The sequence below is a fragment of the Carcharhinus amblyrhynchos genome, chromosome 16, assembly GCF_965287045.1.
Source record: "Carcharhinus amblyrhynchos chromosome 16, sCarAmb.v2.hapA, whole genome shotgun sequence".
Taxonomy (NCBI): Eukaryota; Metazoa; Chordata; class Chondrichthyes; order Carcharhiniformes; family Carcharhinidae; genus Carcharhinus; species Carcharhinus amblyrhynchos.
Genome location: NC_137339.1, coordinates 55,482,124 through 55,503,340, shown reverse-complemented (window position 1 = coordinate 55,503,340; position 21,217 = coordinate 55,482,124). Strand labels below are relative to the sequence as shown.

Genomic DNA, 21,217 nt, shown 5'->3' with positions numbered 1-21,217 from the left:
CTACTCTCTGTGTGACAAACCTCCCTCTAATATCCGTGTTATACCTCTCCCCCCTCACCCTAAGCCCATGGCCCCTCGTACTGTGCGTTTCTAACATAGGAAATAGCTTACCACTGTTTACTCTATCTATACCCTTCATAATCTTATATACCTCTATTAGATCCCCCCTCAGTTGCTGTCTTTCAAGGGAAAACAGCCCCAATTTGCTCAATCTTTCCTCATAACCCAGTCCTTCCATACCAGGCAACATCCTGGTAAACCTCCTCTGCACTCTCTCCAGGGTTTCCACATCCTTCCGGTAGTAAGGCGACCAGAACTGGACGCAGTACTCCAAATGCGGCCTAACCAACGTTCTATACAACTGCAACATTAGACTCCAGCTCTTATACTCTATACCCCTTCCTATAAAGGCTAACATACCATGTTACTCACTATGTTACTATATCATTATTTTACCCTGTTACTGTGTCATGACCATGTTACTCATTGTGTTTCTCACTATATTACTCTGTTATTGACCATGTTACTCACTGTGTTACTGACTATGTTACTCACTGTGTTATTAACTGTTTTATTAATCATGTTACTCATTGTGTTCCTCACTACGTTACTATGTTACTCTGTTACTGATTCTGTTACTGGCCATGTTACTTGCTGTATTACTTGCTGTGTTACTGACCATGTTATGCATTGTGTTCCTCACAATATTACTGTTACTCTGTTACTGACTGTATTACTGACCATGCTACTCACTGTGTTACTAACTGTGTTACTGACCATGTTACTCATTGTGTTGCTCACTATATTGTGTTACTCTGTTACTGACTGTGTTACTGACCATGTTACTCACCATGTTACTCATTGTGTTACTGATTATGCTACTCATTGTATTCCTCACTATATTACTATGTTACTGTGTTACTGACCATGTTACTCATTGTTTTACTCATTGGATTTCTCACTATGTTACTATGTTTCTACCTGTGTTACTCACAGTGTCACTCACTGTGTCACTGATCAAGTTATTGAATGTGTCACTCATTGTGTTGCTCACTATATAACTAACTATGTTACTGATCATGTTAACCATTGTGTTATTCACTGTATTAATAAGTGTGTTACTGACCATGTTACTCATTGTGTTACTCACTTTGTTACTCATTGTATCACTCACTGTGTTACTAATTGTGTTCCTCACTATCTTATTTCGTTACAAACCAGTGACATAAGAGTTTTGTTGGTAATAAGTATCTGCAGGTTATTTTTCCGAGTTTGTCAGGGAGAAGTATGAAGGGTATATCTCCTGTTGCTATTACCAATGCTCAATATTCTTAATTTCTGAGTTAGTTTCTGTTGTGTTCATACAGTGAAACCAGGGAGGTGCTCTCTGCCCCGTGGAACTAAGATGTGTGCTGAATTTTGCCATCATGATGGAGACTGCCCAGCAGAACAGAAATGCTGCAAAACTACCTGTGGACATGCCTGTTCAGAACCCTGTTAGATGTCTTTTAGTGCCATGTTAAAGCCCTGTTAGTGTCTCTTCGAAACATTGCTATTGCTGTATAATTACCCTGTTTAATCCCCATTGGAGTACTGTTAGGGTCTTGCTTGAGTTATACTGAGTTTTACTGAAGTGTAATAAAATCATACGAGAACTATGCTGGATTAAATTCAGTGCTCTGCTAGAGCTCTGTTGGAGATCTCCTGGAGCCCTGTTGGAGATTTGTTGAAGATCTCCTGGAGTCCTGCTGGAGCATACTCTGGATTGTTTAGTAAATTTTTGTTGGCCAAACGTGGAACCATATCAAACATTAGATTTTTTTGTGTGGTTTGAAAACACAGGTTGGGCAGTACTGGTTGTACAATCCTGAGTGTGATAATAGCTACACTAACAACCAATTTCAACATATATTGAGATACAGGGACCATTCTCTACAAACTAAAGGATTAGGCTCAAGCCTTGCACATTTCACAAATTACCCAGGGATTGGGGAAATTATTGATTCCCATTGCTTTCTCCATGGCAATACCTTTGTCAATCCGAGTCCACTTGCCAACCAATCAGCACCCTGACAGTCTCCTATAGTATAAATTGTGATTGTTTGAAATGTAATATTTTTAAGTGTAAGGTGAAAAGCTTGAGCAACAAGTTTCTCTTTCCATCAACAGCTTTGTGTATCATCTGCAAAGTTGGACACATTACACTTTGTTGCTATAAAGTCATAGAGTTACAAGGTTTTATAGCACAGAAAGAGACCCTTTAGACCATCATGTCTGTGCCAGCCATCAAGCACCTATCTATTCTATGGTTCTATGATTCTTTGATATGATTCTAATCCCATTTTTCAGCACTGTAGCCTTGTACGCTATGGCAATCCAAATGCTCATCAAAATGTTTCTTAAATATTGTGAGTGTTCCCACGTCACCACCTTTTCAGGCAGTGAGTTCCAGCTTCCCACCACCCTCTGTGAGAACTCTTTCCCCCCCTCTAAATCTCCTGCCCCCATTCATTGATCCCTCTTCTTCTTGTCCACTCTTTCTATGTTCCTCATAATTTTTTAGATCTCGATTAGGTTCCCCCCCTTCTGCTCTGAGGAAAACAACTGCAGCCTAACCAGCCTTTCTTCATAGCTAAAACATTCCATCCCAGGAAACATCCTGGTCTGTCTCCTCTTCACTCTTTCCAGCGCAATCATATCCTTCTTATAGTGTGGCAACCAGAACTATGCACAGAACTCTAGCTATGGCTTAACCAGCCTTTTAGATAGCTCCATTATAATCTCCTACTCTTATATTTTGTACCTTAGCAAATAACATGTGCCTTCTTAACTATCTTATCTACCTGTCTTGCTGCCTTCAGAGATCATTAGACATGCACTCCAAGGTCCCTCTGTTCTTCCTTGTGTCCTACCATTTATTGTGTATTCCCTAAGTCATTAATTTTATCAAAGTCATTAATCTAAATTGTAAATAGCTGAGGCTCCAACACTGATCCTTGTGGTACTTCGCTAGTCACAACCTGACAACTTGAGAAATCCTTACTTGTGCCTGTTCTTTGCTTCCTGTCCATTAACCAATCCCCATCTATGCCAATGTATTACCCTCAACTCCATAAACATGTATCTCATGTATTAACCTTTTGTATGGCACCTTATTGATTGTCTTTTGGAATTCAAGAATACTACATCTACTGGTTCCCTTTTATGTACGTCACTAATTACATCATAAATAAACTCTAATAAATTTATAAAGCAAAATATCCCCCATGATTTGGGAATCTAAAGCATGGCGTCAAAGTCTTAGGATAAGAGAATGATAATTAAGGTCTCTGACGAGGGGAAATTACTTCACGATGAGGGGAAATTACTATGTGAAACTTTGGGATTCTCCATCCACAAGGATTGTGGATGATCCATCACTGGATATATTGAACGCTGGGATAGACGGGGTTTTGATCACTCAGGGAATTAAGGAATATGGAGCCTAGATTAGAAAACGCAATGAAAGCCGAAGCCATGATTGTGTTGAATAGTGAAGCAGACTCAAGGTCTGTGCTCTGCTCCTGTCCACATTTCTAGTGATCTGGTGCTCTCTATAGGTTTAGAAGCTAAAGTCTAACATTAGGTTTGCATAAAGTAATCCCATCAGCTCTGAGAGAAGAAGGATACTATTCATAGAAAGAGGAGGAACAAGACTAAAGAGCTTCTAAAGGGAGCATTGGGCAGTGGTGTGACGAGTAGAAGGGGATCTTTGGGAATGTAAGAGGCCATTCCAAAGCAGCACCAATCAGGTCACACAGTGACACTGAAGTGAAAGAAAATTAAGTCAAAGCCTTGAGAGTAGCTGTTGTACTGAAGAACATGCTCGGGTTTCAACACACCAAGAAAATATTACTCATGCATAAGTGAACTTCTTACATTTTACCAAACAACTTGTGCTCAAAAAGGTGCAATTAGGTGCATATATAATAAATTCTTGATCCCTGGGCCAATATTTACATCAGCATTTATGGTACTCCAGTTCTCCTGAACAATATTTACATCAGTATATATGGTACTCGCATTCTACAGGACAATACTTACCTCAAAATTTACAGTAATCCAGTTCTCTTGGGCAGTATTTATATCAATATATACAGTACTCCAGGAGAATATTTACCTCAATGGATGCAGTACTCCGGTACTCCAGGACAATATTTACATCAGTATGTAGGGTAATCCTGTACCCATTGACAATATTTACATCAGTAAGTATGGTACTCCCATTATCCTGAACAATATTTACATCAGTATATAAGAAATTACCAGTAATCTGGATAATAGTTACATCAATAACTATTGACGTCAGGTGGTTGAGGTTGCAGTAGGCGAACATGTGGCTAACAGTGACCACAAGTCTGTCTACTTTAGGATAAAAATGGAAAAGGATGAGTGCCGTCCGAAGGGGAGGGTGCTGAACTGGAGGAAGGCGAGATATAGCCGGATTAGGAAGGAGCTGAAGGACACTGATTGGGAGAGGTTGTTAGCGGGCAAGTCCACGGTTGGCAAGTGGGAGGCTTTCAAGGGCAAACTGAAAATGTTGCAGGAAGGACATGTGCCGGTAAAGAGGAAGGATGGGAAAGGCAGGATTAGACAGCCGTGGATTACTAGGGATATTGAGGACTTGGTCCGGAAGAAGAGAGAGGCATATGTTAGGTCTAAGCAACTGGGAACGGAGAGAGCACTGGGGGAATATAGAGAGAGCAGGAGGGAGCTCAAAAGGCGAGTTAGAAGGGCGAAAAGGGGGCATGAAATGGCTTTGGCTGATAGGATTAAGGAAAATCCAAAGGCATTTTACTCTTATATTAGGAACAAGAGGGTGGTTAGAGGGAAAATAGGTCCTCTTAGGGACAAAGGAGGGGAACTATGCATTGAGTCTGAGGGAATGGGGCAGACCCTGAATGAATACTTTGCGTCGGTATTCACGAAGGAGAGGGGCTTGGTATCTTGTAATGTCTTGGAGGGAGCTGTAGATCAGTTGAAGGAGATATCCATTACGAGGGAGGAAGTGTTAGGGTTTTTAGGTAGCATTAAAACTGATAAAGCTCCGGGGCCTGATGGCATTTATCCCAGGCTGCTTAGGGAGGTGAAAGATGAAATTGCTGGGCCTCTGACGCAAATCTTTGTCTCTTCTTTGGACACAGGTGAGGTCCTAGAGGACTGGAGGATAGCTAATGTGGTACCGCTGTTTAAAAAGGGCAGTAACCCTGGTAATTATAGGCCAGTGAGTTTGACATTGGTGGTAGGAAAATTGTTGGAAAAAATTCTTAGGGATAGGATGTATAAGCATTTGGAGCGTCGCAATCTGATTAGGGATACGCAACATGGCTTTGTTCAGGGGAGGTCTTACCTTACGAATCTGGTAGAATTTTTTGAGGGGTGACAAAAACGGTTGACGATGGGCGAGCCGTTGATGTCATCTATATGGATTTCAGTAAGGCGTTTGACAAAGTCCCTCACGGTAGGCTGGTAGAAAAGGTTAAGGCACATGGGATACAGGAACAGGTAGCTAGATGGATTGAAAACTGGCTAGGCAACAGGAGACAGAGAGTAGTCGTGGAAGGGTCTTTTTCTAGCTGGAGGTCCAGCTGGTGTGCCACAGGGCTCAGTACTGGGACCTCTTTGTAATATATATAAACGACTTGGAAGAGGGCGTACGTGGTGTGATCAGCAAGTTTGCAGATGACACCGAGATGGCAGGATTGGCGGATAGCGAGGAGGATTGTCAGGTGACACAGCAGGATATAGATAGGCTAGTATATTGGGCAGATAGATGGCAGATGGAATTTAATCCTGACAAATGCGAGGTGATGCATTTTGGAAGGAATAATGTAGGGAGGAGTTACATGATAAAAGGTAGACCAATTAAGAGTATAGAAATGCAGAGGGACCTGGGAGTGCAAGTGCACAAGTCTCTGAAGGTGGCAACACAGGTGGAGAAGGTTGCGAAGAAAGCTTATGGAATGCTAGCCTTTATAGGAAGGGGTATAGAGTATAAGAGCTGGCGTCTAATGCTTCAGTTGTACAGAACGTTGGTTAGACTGCATTTGGAGAACTGCGTCCAGTTCTGGTCAGCTTACTACAGGAAGGACGTGGAGACCTTGGAGAGAGTGCAGAGGAGGTTTACCAGGATGCTGCCTGGTATGGAAGGACTGGGTTATGAGGAAAGATTGGGAAAACTGTGGCTCTTCTCCTTAGAAAGACGGAGATTAAGGGGGGATCTGATAAAGGTGTATAAAATAATGAAGTGTATAGATAGAGTCAACAGTGGCAGGCTTTTTCCTAGATTGGAGACAAATATCATGAGGGGTCACGAGCTAAGGGTGAGGGGGGAGAAGTATAACATGGATACTAGAGGGAGGTTTTTCACACAGTGGGTCGTGGGGGTATGGAATGCACTACCAAGTAAGGTGGTGGAGGCAGGCACGCTGGACTTGTTTAAGGTTTACTTAGATAGGCACATGAGTGAAACAGGGATGGAGGGTTATAGGAGACGGTTTTAAAAAGGGTCAGAGCCTTGGGACGATACTGGAAATCTAATGCTACATGTTAATGTCTTGTCTGTTTTAATCTGCAGATATGTTGGTCCACCTTGTTGGTTAATGAGGGGCATGCACACGGTGGGTCGTGCGTGGGCTGCTCTTGGATGTTTCGAGAGTAGCCTCGTACTTTGCGTCGATGTGTGTGCTTAAACCTGGACCAGCAGATGGGCACCACAACAGCTCAGTGACTATCACTGCTAGCTGTGCAGATACATGGATTTGGGCCTGTGTCTGTGGGAGTTTGCGCATTCTCCCTGTGGTTGCGTGGGTTTCCTCCGGGTGCCCCGGTTTCTTCCCACACCCCAAAGATGTGCTCTTAGGCTGATTGGTATAACAAATTGTCCTTACACTATTCTCCCCTGAATCTGGTTACAATAAGGGTTCCACTCACATACACACGGGGCAAGGTTGGTGTAGGAAAATGCTTTGTTAAGATGGCGGCGCGGGCCCGTTGGGCCGAAGGGCCTGTTTCCCGTGCTGGGTTGTTCTTTGTTCTTGTTCTTTGTTCAATATAGAATTATAGAATCATAGAATGCCTACAGGGCAGAAGGAGGCCATTCAGCCCATTGAGCCTGCACTGACAACAATTCTACCCAGGCCCTATCCCCATAACGCCAAGTATTTACCCTACTAATTCCCCTGACACTCAGGGGTAATTTAGCATGGCCAATCAACCTAACCTAAACACCTTTAGGCTGTGGGAGCACTCGGAGGAAACCCACGAGAATGTGCAAACTCCAAACACAGTCACCTGAGGCCAGAATTGATCCCGGGTCCTTGGCACTGAGGAAGCAGTGCTAACCACTGCGCCACTGTGCTGGCCTATATACAGTACTCTAATTACCCAGGGCATCCCTGCTACCCTTTTTAAACAGCGGTACCACATTCACTATTCTCCAATCCTCTGGGACCTCACCTGTGTCCAAAGAAGAGACAAAGATTTCAGTCAGAGGCCCAGCAATTTCATGTTTTGTCTCCCTGAGCAGTCTAGGATAAATGCCATCAGGCCCCAGGGATTTGTCAGTTTTAATGTTCCCTAAAAAACCTGACACTTCCTCCCTTGTAATGGAGATTTTCTCCAATGGGTCAACAACTCCCTCTAAGACACTTCCAGACAACAAGTCCCTCTCCTTTGTGAATACTGACGTGAAGTATTCATTCAGGATCTCCCCCACTCCCTTGGGCTCTAAACATAATTCCCCTCCTTTGTCCCTGAGAGGTCCGATTTTTTTCTCTAACAACACTTTTGTTCCTAACATTTGAATAAAATGCCTTGGATTATCCTTAATCTTGTCTACCAAGACCATTTCATGACCTCTTTTCGCCCTTCTAACTCCCCATTTGAGTTTTCTCCTACTCTCTCTGTATTCCTCCAGAACTCTCTCCGTTCTCAGTTGCCTGGACCTAACATACGCCTCTCTTTTCTTTCTGATCAAGTCCTCAATATCCCTAGTTATCCACGGCTCTCTAATCCTGCCTTTCCTATCCTTCCTATTTACAGGCACATGTCTGTCCTGCAGCCTTATCAGATGTCCCTTAAAGGACTCCCACATACCAGACATGGACTTACCCTCGAACATCCTCTCCCAATCAATGGCCTCCAATTCCTGCCTAATCCGGCTATAGCTAGCCTTCCCCCAGTTTAGCACCCTACCCTTTGGACAACACTCATCCTTTTCCATTAGTACTCCTGCTTCTAGTTTTCATGTTTAAATGTACTCTCATTCCTCTGGATAATATTTATATCAGTAAATATGGTACTCCAATTCTCCTGTCAATATTTACATCAGAACGTTTGGTATTCCCATTCTCCTCAACAATATTTATATCAGTACATATGGTGCTCCCATTATCCTGACAATATGCATATCAGTATGTACGGTATCCCATTATCTTGACAATATTTGTATCAGTGTATACAGTACTCACATTATCCTGACAATATTTACATCAGTGTGTGTGGTATTCATATTCCCCTACATAATATTTACCTTTGTATATATAACTCTCCTGTCCCATTGGACAATATTTATATCAGTATATATGGTATTCTCATTATCCCAATCATATTTACGTTGGTAGATGCAGGGAGGACATTGCCGATAGTGTGGGAGTCAGAACCAGGAGTTACAGTCTAAGGATTTAGGACAAAGGTGAGGAGACATTTCTTCACCCAAAGAGTAGTGAGCTTGTGGAATTCATTACCACAGGAAGCAGTTGATGCCAAAACATTAGATGTATTCAAGGGTTATAGCACTTGGGGTGAATGATATGGGGAAAAAGCAGGATTAGGCTATTGAGTTGGACAATCAGCCATGATTGTAATGAATAGTGGAGCAGGCTGAAAGGGCCAGATGCCTCCTCCTGCTCCTATCTTCTGTGTTTCTATCAGTATTTACAGTACTCCCATTCTCCTGGACAATATTTACATCAATGTATACAGTATTCACATTCCCCTACACAATATTACATTTGCATATGTGGTCCTCCTTTTCCAATAGACAATATTTATATCAGTATATATGGTTCTACCATTTCCCTGGACAATATATACATTAGTACATTAGTATATGCTGTGAGTACAGCATATTATATATTATATATTATTATATAATATTATTATAATAATAATATTATATAATAATATTATTATTATAATAATATTTACATTGGTATATATGGTACTCTAATTCTCCTGGACAATTAGTATACACAGTACTTCTGATCCACTGGAAAATACTTACATCAGTGTATACAGTATTTTCATTCCTCTGGACATTATTTACATCAGTATATATGGTAATCCCATTATCCTGGACAATATTCACATCAGTATATACAGTGCTCTTGTTTTCCTAGATGATATTTACATCAGTGTATATGGTAGTCCTGTTCCATGGATAATATTTCATAGAATTATAGAATTCCCACAGTGCAGAAGGAGGCTATTCAGCTCATGGAGCCTGCACTGACAGCAATCCCACACAGTTAAGCTGCTTCATTTGTTAGAGTTATACTTAAACGGTGTTATTAAATAAAGTTTATTTAACTGTAAAAGACCCCTACTTTGCCAATGGACTAATTTCTGGGTGGAAGTATCCCTTCCTCACATTTATATCAAAAAAGAAAGATTGTTGAAGGCTAGTCTGGCTTCATAATATGTCTTGGGTTTTTCGTCCAGGACCCTAACAAGATTCACCGTCATGTTTGCTATAGCACTCGGGATTCATTGGGTGTAAAAATTTGGCACATCCTGAGGTCATTTTAGCCTGCAAATCAATCAGTCTTGCTTTCTCTTGCCGTTGAAATGTATTCTATTCATTTGTTATGGAGCAGAGATGGACATGACCACCTGGGTAAATGCAACATGAGAAAAGGCACTGAAATACAATTGTACAACATGCAATCTAGAAATATCACAAAGAAGTGTGTGAAGGACTCCTATTAATACATCTTGCAAACCTTGAGTCTACATGAAACTGAGAGGCAAATGTTTCCAACATGAAGCAGCAGAATTCCTGCTACAGCTGTTTACAGTTTGACTGGAAGGCTGGCTCCAATCATTATGGATATTATCGGCCAATTGGCACACTGGCTGCATTTCTTCATCCTGAGGTCAAATATCCTCAAGATGCCTGTGCTCAGGGAAGGAAACCAAAGAATTCAACAGAGCTCTGAGACTGGCTTTTACACAGCATAATGGGTTTAGCAAATGAGGAAGAGACAGAGAGAGAAAGTGGGAGATGTTTGAGTGGCTACGAGAGAGTGAATGTGCATGTATGAGATGGAGGGAGAGAGATTGAAAGGGAGTAAGTTTGAGAGGTTGAGTGAGATATGAAATGAGAGTGATGGAAAGTGAGGGTGTGAATGATAGAGAAAATGAAAGCATGGTGGAATGATAGAGAGAGAGTATTAGACAATGAGATAAAATGAGGAAGTGACTACCTGGGACAGTGAGAGAGAGGGCGATGCTGGAGAAATAGAGTAATGCAAACAGAGTGTGAGTGAGAGAGAGGGTGAGAAAGATAAAGTGAGAGGGAGAGGGAATGTGATGGAATGAGAGAGTACATGTAACAGGGAAAGAGAATGTAAGGATGGGGGTGAGGGTTATGAAAATGGCAGAGCGAGACGGAGAAAGATTGTGATGGAATGAGAATGATTAAGAGGAAATGAATGAGAGAAAGTGATGGAGAGAGAGTGAAAGAAAGGGTGAGAAGTGTAGGAAGCAGAGTGGTGATAGTTGTGGAGATGTTGCTGAAAGCAGACAGTTGGTTGTGTCTGTAGGATGCCAGAAAAGACTGATGTATTTAGTTGATGGGGGTTGGGGACTAGGCATCCCAGCCCAGAGATGACTTCAGAATGAGTGGATGAAATGGTGGTTTCACATGAGGGAAATTGTTGAAGTGTTAGAGTTCTCTTGGGTAACAGCAATCTAAAGGCACACTCAGTCAACTCAACACAAACAGCGCTGGACATCCAAAGCAAGATCTTTAATTAGTTGTGCACAAGGAGAACTCTCTACGGCCAATATGGAATAGCCAGAGCAGTTCGGAGATTACAAAGAAGTTATAGTCAATTACAGCAAATCAGGAACAAGAGATTTTTCACATCTTTCATTGACATGTATATCCATCAATCATAGCTCAGCCTTTTGCCCTTTCTTATCCAATAGAAAATCAATCCTTCATTAGCATAATATGTCCCCATATCTTGCTATTTGGTAATCACCACGGTGACTTGTTCTTTGTTTTCATCCAGCCGTCCTAACTTACAATGCAGTGTTTATGGAACAAGGTTTTAGATATACTTTTTTATCCTGTGTACATCAGTGTTGGCCTTTCTGAAGGCCTGACTGAAGGCCGTGTTTGACTAATAATTATTTTCCATTACTTGACAGAGTTTTTTTTGACAATTATGGAATTTTCACAATTGTTGTAACCTAACTTCCATAGAGGATTCCTGTAACGATTGTTTAATAAGAACAGGGAATAGTCCTGAGCTGTACAGGAAAGAGGCTCCTTTGGGCCAATTACTTTGATCTGAGGGACCATGGAGGTGTCCAGGTTGATTTTATTGGAATTCTGCCCCTTACCAAGACCTCTTGTCTAATCCTGATGGACAATTTCATTCAGTGGGTGCTACCTTGGAGTTTCCATCAGGTACCAAGGCCTGCCCTTGCCTCTTCAATCCATTCCTCTCCTCTGCTCTCCCTTTCAAAGGGATCATTCTGTCAGCTTTGACAAAGGGTTATCCAGACTTGAAAGGTTGCTCTGTTCTCTCTTTACACATGCACTCAGACATGGGTGGCACTGTGGTTAGCACTGCTGCCTTACAGCACCAAGGACCCAAGTTTGATTCCTGGCTTGGGCCACTGTTTGTGTGGAATTTGCACATTCTTCCCGTGTCTGCATGGGTTTCCTCCAGGGGCTCCGATTTCCTCCCACAATCCAAAGATGTGTCCATGCTAAATTGCCCCTTAGTGTCAAGGGAATGTTATGGTGAGGTTGTATAAGACATTATTGAGGCAGAATTTAGAGTATTGTGTGCAGTTTTGGTCACCTAATTACAGGAAGGATATTAATAAGGTTGAAAGAGTCAGAGAAGGTTTACAAAGATGTTGTTGGGACTTGAGAAACTGAGTTACAGAGAAAGGTTGAATAGGTTAGGACTTTACTCCCTGGAACGTATAAGAATGAGGGGAGATTTGATAGAGGTGTATAAAATTATGATGGGTATAGGTAGAATGAATGCAAGCAGGCTTTTTCCACTGAGGCTAGGGGAGAAAAAAACTACAGAACATGGGTTAAGGGTGAAGGGGGAAAAGTTTAAAGGGAATATTGGGGGGGTGGGCGGTTCTTCACAAGAGAGTGGTGGGAGTGTGGAATGAGCTGCCAGATGAAGTGGTGAATGCGGGCTCACTTTTAGCATTTAAGAAAAACTTGGACAGGTACATGTATGAGAGGGATATGGAGGGTTATGGTCAAGATGCAGGTCAGTGGGACTAGGCAGAAAAATGGTTCAGCACAGACAAGAAGAGCCAAAAGGCCTGTGTCTGTGCTGTAATGTTCTATGGTTCTACGGGAACTAGCTAGGGCAAATGCATTGGGTTATGGGGATAGGGCCTGGGTGGGATTGTGGTCGGTGCAGATTGACCTCCTTCTGGACTGTAGGATTCTATGATTCTATGGCCTGCTGAGATTTTCCAGCATTTCCTGCTTTTGTTTGGGATAATTCCCTAACAGGACATGGATTGTTTCAGTGCTCATTGTAACAAAACGATCTCCTCTACACTGGGGACCAATTTGTGGACGATCTTTTCAAATCCACCCCTCAGATTCTTCAATAAGATCAGCTCTCAATCTTCTAAACACTAATGAGTATAGGCCCAACCGGTTCAACATTCCCTCAAAAAAGTCATGGAATCCCTACAGTACAGAAGAATGCCATTTGGCCCATCTAAGCCTGCACAGATAACAATTCCATCCAATCCCTGTAACTCTGTTACAGAGGATCTGGGGACATCTGCAAATGGATTTCATAGGGCTACTACCACAATCCCACAGCACAACCTATGATTTGGTTATCATAGACCAGTTCACCAGGTAGGTGGAAACGTTCCCTCCCAGAACTTGTACTGCTACGACAGTGGCTAGAATGTTGGCGGATGAGATAATCTCTAGATGGGGAATACCCATACAAATTGATTTGGATCAAGGGATGCACTGCACCGGAAAGGAGGTAAAAACAGTGTGCCAATTGATGGGAATAAAACAAAAGTTCCACATCCCCTACCATCCGCAGAGTTCTGGAATGGTGGAACGTATGAACAGAAGCCTTAAGAATGCCCTGACCAAGGCCATGCAAACATCAGGAGAAACATGGACAGAATTATTACCTATTATATTAATGAAGTTAAGAGCCACCGCAAGCCGGACAACCCAATTAACCCCTTATGAACTAATGACAGGACGGGTGATGCAATTACCAGAAAGCATCATAACATGTGGGGCCGATATAGGCCCACTAAAAGACAAAATTAAAAGATATGTTTTGGAACTAAGTGCCCAAGTAAAAGGGATGCGTAAATTAGTAAAGGATAATCAGAAAGAAAGAGATACGCAGAGAGAGCTTGAAATGCTCCCTGACGTCCCTACAGCAGGAAGTCACGTCCTAGTAAAAACATTACCCGAAAAACCAGGGTACGCACCAAAATAGATTGGGCCATATGAAGTTATAATTAGTGGGGACACCTGTGCCTGTCTAGACATAAGAGGGAAACATTGGACCCAGCTGAAATTACACAAAGAAATGAATGAATGAATTAAAGTGACCAGAGTGCTTTCCCCAAAACAGGTGATGACTGTAATCAATATTAACTTATGCATATGCGTTGGCAATACAGCCTTTGGGAAATTGTTAACACAAAGTGATAAGATTGATACTTGCCTGTTGCGAACATATCTAAGATCGCGTATACAACTGCATCACTCTATGTTGTTGCGATTGTAAGATTGATAGGGCTAGAGGGTAACTTATTCAACAAGACTCATGTATATTCACACTGTAATTGAACCCTGTGTTACTCGCCAGACCAATCTGTAGAGGCCTTATTTGTGGCCACCCCTGGGTGGACCCTCCCCCATGACTTATATATGGCAGATACCTCAGACGTACCCTGTAAAGGACAAACAGGCAAATATAAAAGGGGTTTACAGGGAAGATGTGTGGAACTAATAAACTCCAAAGATCCTGTGTGCAGAGGGCTCCTGGGAGTGAGGGGAAGAGTATGCTCAGATAATGCAAGTTATCACCTTTGCTTCTCAGGACAGGGATGGAGATGTGCATATGCCTTGGATCCAAGAATGTTTCCTGTGCACAGACGCAGTGTGTCCATCAGCACCGTCGGGTAAATAGGGGTCAGTGTACTTGAACCTGTAATGAGCAAAGATGCCTGAATGTAACCACGGGGAGGCAACTCATTTGTGATCAGTGTAAAGGGACTCATGTTAGCTCAGCCAAATGGATATACCCGTTTGATACTTACCGATTAGTAGGATGGGGCAGAAAGTCAGGTGAACCGAGCAATTGCTGTATATACAGACAAATAACCAGAATATTAAATGCTACTGGGCCAAGAAGGGATTTGTGTTCCTCCTCAAGGCACCTTCATGATGGCAACACCAACCCTCCCAATTCTTTCTGCAGTAAGAACAATAGGGCGACTCATTGTTCCATACCCTCAAAAGGGGCATATCCGGTAGGAAGATAGTGACCCGGGCCATCAGCAAGGAATTCTGTGCCAATTGGGAAGTTCCAGTCACACTGGGATCGTTGCTTGACTATGGATTCCTTGGGGCCCTGTCTCGGGGGGGGGTAGGGGGGGTGGTGGGGTAGGGGGGGTGGTGGGGTAGCAGGAGTAATTAGTGCCAAAAATAGAAACTGTATTACCTGTGGATTAACCATCCTGGGAAACAGTACATCAAAGGCACTGGAGGCCTTCAACCGACAATTGGCTGAATTAAGATTATACTCACAGCTGACCCGCTATTCCATAGACTATCAGTTAGCCCAACAGGAGGGAGTATGCACAATAATAGGAGACAAATATATAACGCCATGTTACAGATGAATCCTACAGTATCACCCAAGTCATTAATGACATAAGAAAGCAGTTCGATGACTTTAGACAAGGCCCCAAGCAGGGGACTAGCTGGCTCGAGTGGTTATTGGGGGGATCCTGGGGGGTCCTATTTAATGCATGGGCTGATCATTCTCATTGCAATAATAATTATCTGTTGCCTAGTTGTCGGATGTCTTAATGTCTGCTGTAAAGTCATGATGACTCAGATTGTGCCAGGGGCCAGTATGGTCACCGAAGAAGAACACCTGATGGAAACTCCCGAAGACACCGAGGATGACAATGAAGGAAAGGACGAGAAGGTGGACGTCTACTGTGAACACTCGACCTGTTGGTTACGAGTCAGGCATATCAATTGCCAGACCCACGATGCTGGTATTGTTGGTCCATTGGATTATCAGATCATAATCCTGACCAAGAGGGGGAGTTGTTGGAGTAAAATCAAAATTAAAGGATTCAAGATGGTTACCTGGCACAAAATTCACTCTGGGAAAAGACATTAAGGTGTGCTGATTTGGGCACAGACATTATACAACAAAAAGTTAAAACCTGCAGGAAATAGATCAGACCTTGAGGCACCTTAGCTTCAGATAAAGCAGAGTCAAACAATGAGTTTTGGTAATGAGATCAGTTGTTGATGGAGACATAAATGCATAAAGATATCTACTCTATGAATAATGATGTGCCAACTGCTGATGTCCGTACTTGTCTACTCTATGTATAACAATGTGTTACTAGCTAATGTCCATACTTGTCCATTATTTGCCATTGTAAAGTTGAGAAGGTGACTGCGTGCAATGCGGAGAGCCCAGTGCTTCTCCCAAAGCTTTGTCCAATAGTTTGTTCGTCAGAGCAAGGTGAGTGGAGGATCGATTTGTGGCGGGAGTGTGAAGGTAAATGATTGACTATTTTTTAGTTTTTTGCAGTCTTTTTCTTTTTTACAAGTTACTTTAACAGTAAAGTGGAAGTGGGCCGCGGGAGTGACCTGGGAAGGGTTTTTCAGTGCACGCGGTTTAAAAAGCAGGCCGCACTATACAGCAGGCAGCGTCAGTAGCGGGCAGCGGAGTGAACAGGTAGCACAGTGAGAGCTAAAGGGCTTTGGCTCAACGGGCTTAGGCGGGAATGGGCGAGGCAGGGTAGGTTTAATTCTTAGTTTCTTTTTCTGTGTTCTTTGAAGAAAAAGGGAATTATGAGCGTGAGGCCAGTCTGTTGTTCTCAGTGTCGGATGTGGGAGGTTCTGGAGTCTCCTAGCCTCCCAAACGTCCATATCTGTGCCAGGTGCGTTGAGCTGTGGGTCCTAAGGGACCATGTTAGGGAACTGGAGCTGCAGCTCAAGGACCTTTGTCTGGTCAGGGAGAACAAGGAGATGATAGATAGGAGTTACAGGCAGGTGGTCATACCGGGGCCACGGGAGGCAGGCAAGTGGATCACAGTTAGGAAGGGGAGAGGTCAGGTGCTAGAGAGCACCCCAGTGGATGTGCCCCTTTACATTAAGTACTCCTGTTTGAGCACTGTTGGGGGGGACAGCCCACCTCAGGAATATCTCCCTCACTCCCAGGGATAACTCCCGCACTCTCAGAGTCCGGCCCTGTAACTCAGAAGGGTAAGGGAAGGAGGCAGGAAGTATTGATAGGGAGTCTACAGTGAGGGGGTCAGATTTTGTGGAGGCAGACGGGAATCTCGGATGGTAGTTTGCCTCCTTGGTGCCGGGATCTGGGATGTTTCTGGCCGCGTCCAAGCAATCCCGAGGTGGGAGGGAGAGGAGCCAGAGGTCGTGGTACATATTGATACCACTGACCTAGGAAGGAAAAGGGAAGGGGTCATGAAAAGAGAATATAGGGAGTTAGATGAAGAGTTGGAAGGGGGAATGCAAAGGTAGTAATCTCGGGATTGCTGCCTGTGTCACAAGAAAGTGAGAGCAGGAATGGAATGAGGTGAAGGATAAGTGCATGGTTGAGGGGTTGGTGCAGGGGACAGGGATTTAGGTTCTTGGATCATAGAAAGGGTGTAGAGGAGATTTACAAGGATGTTGCCTGGATTGGGTGGCATGCCTTATGAGGATAGGTTGAGAGAGCTTGGTCTTTTCTCCTTGGAGAGACAAAGGATAAGATAGAGATGTATAAGATGTTGAGAAGTATTGATCGGGTGGATTCTCAGAGGCTTTTTCCCACGGCTGAAATGGCTGCCACAAGAGGACACAGGTTTAAGGTGCTGGGGAGTAGGTACAGAGGAGATGGCAGGGGTAGGTTTTTCACTCAGAGGGTGGTGGGTGCGTGGAATCGGCTGCCATCGGTGGTGGTGGAGGTGGATTCGATAGGGTCTTTTAAGAGACTTCTGGATAAGTACATGGGACTTAATAAGATAGAGGGTTGTAGGTAAGCCTAGTAGTTAGGGATATGTTCGACACAACTTGTGGGCCCAAGGGCCTGTTTATGCTGTAGTTTTTCTGTGCTCTATGTTCTTCTATCTTCTAAAACTGCGTGTTGAATCTTAGATCTGACTCCAAGTGGTGATTTTCCCTCAATTCTCCCGCACACCAAGGGATAATTCCTGCACTCCCAGGGATAACTCCCACACTCCCAGCAATAACTTTCACTCCCAGGGATAACTGTCACACTCCTGGGAATATCTCCCTCACTCCCGGGGATAACTCCCACACTCTCAGGGATAACTCTCTCACTCCCGGGGATAACTCTCACACTCTCGGGGATAACTCCTGCACTCCTGGAGATAATTTCTGCACTCCTGGAATAACACCCGGGATAATTCTCACACTCTTGGGGATAACTCCCGCAATCCCAAGGATAACTCCCACACTCTCAGGGATAACTCCCGCAATCCAAGGGATAACTCCCGCAATCCCAGGGATAACTCCCACACTCTCAGGGATAACTCCCGCAATCCCAGGGATAACTCCCACACTCTCAGGGATAACTCCCGCAATCCCAGGGATAACTCCCGCAATCCCAGGGATAAGTCCCGCAATCCCAGGGATAACTCCCACACTCTCAGGAATAACTCCCACACTCTCAGGGATAACTCCCGCAATCCCAGGGATAACTCTCGCAATCCCAGGGGTAACTCTCGCAATCCCAGGGATAACTCCCGCAATCCCAGGGGTAACTCCCGCACTCTCAGGGATAACTCCCGCAATCCCAGGGATAACTCTCGCAATCCCAGGGATAACTCCCACACTCTCAGGGATAACTCCCGCAATCCCAGGGATAAGTCCCGCAATCCCAGGGATAACTCCCACACTCTCAGGGATAACTCCCGCAATCCCAGGGATAACTCCCGCACTCTCAGGGATAACTCCCGCACTCTCAGGGATAACTCCCGCAATCCCAGGGATAACTCCCACACTCTCAGGGATAACTCCCGCACTCTCAGGGATAACTCCCACACTCTCAGGGATAACTCCCGCACTCTCAGGGATAACTCTCGCAATCCCAGGGATAACTCCCGCACTCTCAGGGATAACTCTCGCAATCCCAGGGATAACTCCCACACTCTCAGGAATAACTCCCACACTCTCAGGGATAACTCCCGCAATCCCAGGGATAACTCTCGCAATCCCAGGGGTAACTCTCGCAATCCCAGGGATAACTCCCGCAATCCCAGGGGTAACTCCCGCACTCTCAGGGATAACTCCCGCAATCCCAGGGATGACTCTCGCAATCCCAGGGATAACTCCCGCACTCCCAGGGATAACTCCCGCAATCCCAGGGATAAGTCCCGCAATCCCAGGGATAACTCCCGCACTCTCAGGGATAACTCCCGCAATCCCAGGGATAACTCCCGCACTCTCAGGGATAACTCCCGCAATCCCAGGGATAACTCCCGCACTCTCAGGGATAACTCCCGCAATCCCAGGGATAACTCCTGCAATCCCAGGGATAGCTCCTGCACTCTCAGGGATAACTCCCGCACTCTCAGGGATAACTCCCGCAATCCCAGGGATAACTCCCACACTCCTGGGAATAACTCCTGCAGTCCCGGGGATAACTCCCGCACCCCCGGAGATAACTCTCACACTCCTGGGGATAACTCCTGCACTCCCTGGGATAACTTCTGGGGATAACTGCCTCAATCTTGGAGATAACTCCCACACATTGATGTTCTATTTTGGAAACTGATGAATGCGCTGGTACTTCAGAAGTGTGCAGTCGGAACCAAGCTTCTGGTACTACAAGTAGCTTCACTATATGGCAGGGAAGGAAGAAGAAAAGAAGAGCAATAGCAATAGGGGATTCTTTAGTCAGGGGAGCATGCAAGCATTTTGTGGCCAAACACTTGGCTCCAGGATGGTGTGTTGCTTCCCTGGTGCCAAAAAGTCAGGAATGTCACTGAATGGCTGCGGGGCACCCTAAAAGGGGAGGGTGATGAGTTAGTGGTCATTTTACATGTTACTACCAGCAATATAGGTAGAAATATAGAAACATAGAACTAGAAGCAGGAGTAGGCCATTTGGCCCTTCGAGCCTGCTCCGCCATTCATTTTGATTATGGCTGATCATCAAATGCAATATCCTGATCCCCCTTTCCCCCATATCCCTTGATCTCTTTAGCCCTGAGAGCTGTATCTAATTTCTTCTTGAAATAGACAGTGTTTTGGCCTCAACTATTTTCTGTGGTAGCGAATTCCACACATTCATCACCCTCTGTGTAAGAAATTTCTCCTTACCTCAGTTCTAAAAATTTTACCCATTATCCTCAACCTATGACTCCAAGTTCTGGATTCCCCACCATTGGGAACATTCTTTCTCAATCTACCCTGTCTAATTCCATTACAATTTTATAACTTTCAATGAGGTCCCCTCTCACTCTTCTAAACTCCAGTGAATATAATCCTAGTGACTTAGTCTCTCCTCATATGACAGACCTATCATCCCAGGAATCAGCCCAGTCTACCTTCACTGCAATCCTTCTATAGCAAGGACATCTCTCCTCAGATAAGGATATCAAAACTGCACATAATACCTCAGGTGTGGCCTCACCAACATCCTGTAAAATTACGATAAAACATCTCTATCACTGTATTGAGATCCTTCAGAGTGAATTAGGCAGGAGGTTAAAAATCAGGACCTCAATGGTAGTAACCTCTGGATTAGGCACGGTGGTTTGTGTGAGTGAGAGTAGAAATACAAGGATAGGGCAGATGAATGCATGGCTGAGGAGCTGTTTAGGGGGCAGGGATTCAGATTTTTGAAGCACTGGGGACTCTTCTGCGGCAGTGGTGACCTGTACAAGATAGACAGATTGCACCTTAAATGAAGTGGGACAAATATCATGGTGGGGAGATTTGCTAAGGTGGCTTGGGAGGTTTGAACTAGCCTGGCAGGAGTGTGGGACCCTAAAGTGTAGTGAAGGGATGTTGAGGCTAATACAGAATTTAAAGAGCAAGTTAAATAAACAAGGCAGGAATGAGCATGGCAGGAAATGAGGGAAGACTGATGAATTAAACTGCACTTATTTCAATGCAAGAGGCCTGACAGGCAAGGCAAATGGGTGTGCACACACGGGACTGGGATATCATAGCAAACAAGGCTGGGGAGGGACAGGACTGGCAGCTCAATGTTCCGGGGTACAGATGCTGTAAGAACAACAGAAGGAGAGGCAAGAGAGGAGGGGAGTTGCATTTTTGATTAGGGAAAACATGAGGATATTCCTGAGGAATCGTCCAATGAGGTGATACGTGTGGAAGTGAGAAATAAGAAGGCGGTAGGGGGTATCACTTTGATGGGATTGCATGATAGCACCGCTCCCCCCCAACAAAGTCAGCGGGGAGTTGCAGAACAAATATGTAGGAAGATTGTAAGAATAACAGGGTTGCAATCGTGGAGGATTATAACTTTCCAAACATAGACTGGGAGTGCCATAGTGTTAAGGATTTGGATGGAGAGTAATTTGTTAAGTGTGTTCAGGGAAAAAATATCAATCAATATGTATTTAGCCCTACAAAGGAAGGGGCTGAACCCAGCCTCTTAGGAAATAAGGCA

The 21,217-nt window shown here is 44.1% G+C and overlaps 1 protein-coding gene across 1 annotated transcript in view; it reads left to right on the top strand.

The window, feature by feature from the left end:
* The window catches only part of wfdc2 (WAP four-disulfide core domain 2), a 44,702-nt gene extending 41,570 nt beyond the window's left edge, over nt 1-3,132 (top strand). The window contains exon 4 of the mRNA XM_080204507.1: nt 1,368-3,132. Coding sequence (XP_080060633.1) covers nt 1,368-1,501 — 134 coding nt within the window. The 3' untranslated portion in view covers nt 1,502-3,132. The remainder of the gene's footprint in view (nt 1-1,367) is intronic.
* Nucleotides 3,133-21,217: the final 18,085 nt, after the last annotated feature.